At 37.0% G+C, this 4,545-nt stretch overlaps 1 protein-coding gene across 5 annotated transcripts in view; it reads right to left on the minus strand.

Annotated features, from left to right (window-relative positions):
- Positions 1-159: 159 nt before the first annotated feature.
- The window catches only part of LOC106471606 (prolactin-releasing peptide receptor-like), a 23,982-nt gene continuing 19,596 nt past the window's right edge, over positions 160-4,545 (minus strand). For all 5 annotated transcript variants that reach the window (XM_022400221.1, XM_022400220.1, XM_022400219.1 and 2 more), the window contains one exon: positions 160-3,777. In XM_022400221.1, coding sequence (XP_022255929.1) covers positions 2,429-3,676 — 1,248 coding nt within the window. In that variant the 5' untranslated portion in view covers positions 3,677-3,777 and the 3' untranslated portion in view covers positions 160-2,428. The remainder of the gene's footprint in view (positions 3,778-4,545) is intronic.

A 4,545-nucleotide genomic window follows, 5' to 3' on the forward strand; every position in this document is an offset into this window, starting at 1 on the left:
TCAAGTTTTAAACAAACATAAGGTTCTTATAACCGGACTTTGGTTGTATACTTGTCAAGTTTTAAACAAACATAAGGGTCTTATAACCGGACTTTGGTTCTATACTTGTCAAGTTTTAAACAAACATAAGGTTCTTATAACCGGACTTTGGTTCTATACTTGTCAAGTTTTAAACAAACATAAGGGTCTTATATCCTGACTTTGGTTCTATACTTGTCAAGTTTTAAACAAACATAAGGTTCTTATAACCGGACTTTGGTTCTATACTTGTCACGTTTTAAACAAACATAAGGGTCTTATATCCTGACTTTGGTTCTATACTTGTCAAGTTTTAAACAAACATAAGGGTCTTATATCCGGACTTTGGTGCTATACTTGTCAAGTTTTAAACAAACATAAGGGTCTTATAACCGGACTTTGGTGCTATACTTGTCAAGTTTTAAACAAACATAAGGGTCTTATATCCGGACTTTGGTTCTATACTTGTCAAGTTTTAAACAAACATAAGGGTCTTATAACCGGACTTTAGTTCTATACTTGTCACGTTTTAAAAAAACATGCATGTCCGCTTCAGAAAAGCATTTTTGAATATAAATAAATGACATAAATGAGTTTCTTTGGTTGTTAAGAGGCATATGCATGTAAATATATATATATAGTCCCACCTAACGTGTATTTTCACACAGAGGCTGACAGTAAAGCATATGTATATATAAACAAGTTTAACGAAGTATATGTTCTCTTTTCGTGGTTATTACGAGTAAAAGCTCTGAATAAAACCGTTTTATCAAGGTAATATATATATATATATATACCACTAGCTACAGTTACAAATAGCCACAAATTACCACAGGAACATATTCTAGCACGCGCGAATACTGAGCTACAGGGCGAAAGAAAAAATAAAAGAAATTTCGTCACAACATATTCTTCACTAAAGAAAAAACACAATGCGTGTATTTATATGTATTTTACCATTACCCAGCTCTCCACCCTTTTAGAAAGATTGTGTAGCCCCCGTGTTTTAACCTCGTCTGACTTATACTGACAGAGATGACCAGTGAGTCAGAGAGACAACACTTCCACAGTCTTCCTGGCAGTGGAGAGTGGACTGACTTATCATCTTCTGATCTTTTGAAGTTTCAACACCATCAGAATCTCGTACGGATAAAACCCAGGATTTTATCAAGTTATATTCGACCACACGCTACGATTGTTACAGTCTTAAAAACTAACATTTATCAGTTATTTTAGGTGGTCACAACCTCGTCATTATTCAAACCAATATGTTAACTTCGAAACGGAAGTTTTTTTCTTCTTTTTTTATCTTCATCTTCAGTTTAGTCTTGAAACAATAAATTTGGTCATGGAGCAATAAATGTGCTCTTCACCTTTGACCTTTCGACCTCGCGCGGGAGAGTTAATCCAGAAGTTTGGTCTCGTCAAAACACAGTCATGAGTACAATAACCATATACTGGTTTGATCTAAGAGTTTTAATCACCTTTGACCTTTCGACCTCGCGCGGGAGAGTTAATCCAGAAGTTTGGTGTTATCAACACCATAACCATGGTTACAGTAACCATATATTGATCAAAAAAAGGTGGTTACACTAATATAGTGCTGGTCTAACATATCTTTAAACAGCACATCATCAGTCTTATTAAACAAGTTTGATCTGGTGACCACAGAAGCTAGAAGAATCCAGTTCACAGGTGCTCTGTCCAATATATATAAACCAACTGTTGGCAATAACTCAGAACACACAAAGTAGCTGTCAGTAATTTACAGTATTTTGTTTTCGCCAAAAGGGGAAAAAAAGTTATGAAGTTCCCTAAATATTTGTGGACAATAAAAGTTCAAACACTTTGATATTTACACCAAAAAATACAGTATGCTACCGTAAGATATTTCAATATAGCTTGGTAATACAAACAGTACAATGGATACAACAGCGTTTATTTAGAGCAACAGCCACATTGGGCTATCTGCTGTGTCCACCGCGAGGTATCGGACCTCGTATTTTAGCATTGTATGTCCGTAGAATTATAGTTGTCCTATCGGTGACGATACAACAATGACTTCAAAAGTTAGTCAGTAATTCTTTAGGCCACCGTTTTATAAGTTTTTTTAAATGTTATCTTAAGAACTTATGACGGCCATCAATGTCCAGTAAATGACGGACACATTTCATTACATGATTTCAGATAACTCTGATGGACGCAGAGAACAGAAAGTAGAGTTACAACGACCATCAGAAGCTCTTGGCACATTTCAGTATCTCAGAAAACAGAGAACAATGCTCTACGAAATTTTGATGCAACGTTTTCAGCTCCCTCTTCCGGGAAGAATTACAATAATGGATAAAAAAAAACATCAACAGTAAGCAGTTAATAGAAATGTTTGTGAATGTGCGTTTCGATTAAATGGTTAAACAGCCTCATCTTCATTGTTAACAATCTGAAGTTTCACTTTGTCCGTTTCCGTCACGTACTTGACCGACATCGCCTTTTCTTGCTGGCAGGCCTCCCTTCTTAAAGAATTAGACCGTGGTAGCAAGGACTCTTGAACCGTGTCGTGACCATTGCACGTTCGCTCGTTCTTGGCGCTGTTGCCCTTTCTGGGAGTTGGCTGAACCTTGAAGCAAGGCAAAACCATCTTGAACTCTTTTCGAAAGTTCTCGTTTAGCCAAGCATAAAGAAAGGGGTTGTAACAAGTGGAGCTCATCGCTATTGAATGTGAAAGGACAAAGAAGAGGGTTAGATACTCCCACGAGAGTGCTGGGATGTGGAAATCTACGACCAGATTGTACACGTTCAGTGGAAGCCACGAAACTCCAAAGATAACCACCATGGCTATCAACATCCGGTTGGTTTTTCTGGTTCTTTCCCGCTCCAACTCCTCTTTTCTCAAAGATTTGTTTCCTGGTTTGGTCCTGGCTCTGTCCCGCAGCTTGGTACACACTTTCAAGTAACAGATACTTATAATGATAAAAGGAACCACAAACTGCAACACGGATGTGCACAAACCAAAAACTCTTCTGCTTGTTTCATGGGGCCACTCTTCCTCACAGTATGGACGCCCTCTTACGACAATTAAGCTTATGAAGATACCGTAGGGCATAGTCAGCAAAGCTGCTATGATCCAGATAGAGACAACAATCATCAGACACCAGCTGACTTTCAGGCGAGGTTGGAAAGGGTAAATTATGACAAAGAAACGATCAATAGCGATTGACATTAGAGTAATTGCCGAAATGTAGACACTCACGCCTTGAACATAGGTCAGCAAGTGACAGAAGACACTTCCAAAGATCCACTGGCGTAAGAATATGTACAGAGGCGTAAAAGTGACTGCAAATGTACAGAGGAGGATATCCGACAGTGCCAGGTTAGTGATAAAGATATTGGTCACTGTCTGCATTGATTTATTTCGAAACACAACGTAACAGACCAAAACGTTACCACAGATGCCAGTGACGAAGATGATCACATAGAGGCAGTAAAAGAAAACTTGTACCGATGGAATGGACGTGACGTAATCATGGAAGGGCGTAGTTTGGAAAAGATTACTGTAATTTTCGAAGAGGCTATTGTTTCCGAAGAAGGTGATGTTTTGGGCTTGAATTTCGGCTATTAAGCTGTCCATAATGGTTTCCTTTGAAATAGGAACTGACATGATGTAATATGAAAATAGAACATTAAACGTCCGGTAGGTGGCGTTTCACTGACATTGGAAAAACCTTCAGATGAGGTACAATCTCTTCGTGAAGTTGAAACCTACAAAGGCAACAAAAACAAATTAATATACGTTTTTATTTTTTTCAGTTTCAGTAATTCTTAAGTATCACGTGATTATGACTTCTAGAATTTATTTTAGCTGAAAGATGTTTAACTGATTTAGTTGATTCGAAGAAAGACGTGTCTCATTACACTTTATTTATCCAGTTGTATGCACTCTCACATATCGCTCGTTATAATTACACATTCGGAACTAGAAAAACAGTTAATAATAAATATCCTTAATTATGTGTATCATTAAATAACGTTGTTAATTAAATGTTTTATTATAAATTACGTAAGTAATAATTACAAACGAATTGACAAAATTATATATTTAGATTATACCCTTAGCGAACAACAAAGCTAGAGGACAGCACTAGGAGTCAATATATGCCAATTTTCATCAGTTTATAATCCGACAGGATCAGATGAAAATAACTTGTCGGTTTTTAATCCAACCAGGATACAAAAGTGACTTGTCAGTTTATAATCCAACCAGGATACAGAAGTGACTTGTCAGTTTATAATCCGACAGGATCAGATGAAAATAACTTGTCGGTTTTTAATCCAACCAGGATACAAAAGTGACTTGTCAGTTTATAATCCAACCAGGATACAGAAGTGACTTGTCAGTTTATAATCCGACAGGATCAGATGAAAATAACTTGTCGGTTTTTAATCCAACCAGGATACAAAAGTGACTTGTCAGTTTATAATCCAACCAGGATACAGAAGTGACTTGTCAGTTTATAATCCGACAGGATC

Source organism: Limulus polyphemus, unplaced genomic scaffold (genome assembly GCF_000517525.1).
Source record: "Limulus polyphemus unplaced genomic scaffold, Limulus_polyphemus-2.1.2 Scaffold4732, whole genome shotgun sequence".
In the NCBI taxonomy this organism is placed as follows: domain Eukaryota; kingdom Metazoa; phylum Arthropoda; class Merostomata; order Xiphosura; family Limulidae; genus Limulus; species Limulus polyphemus.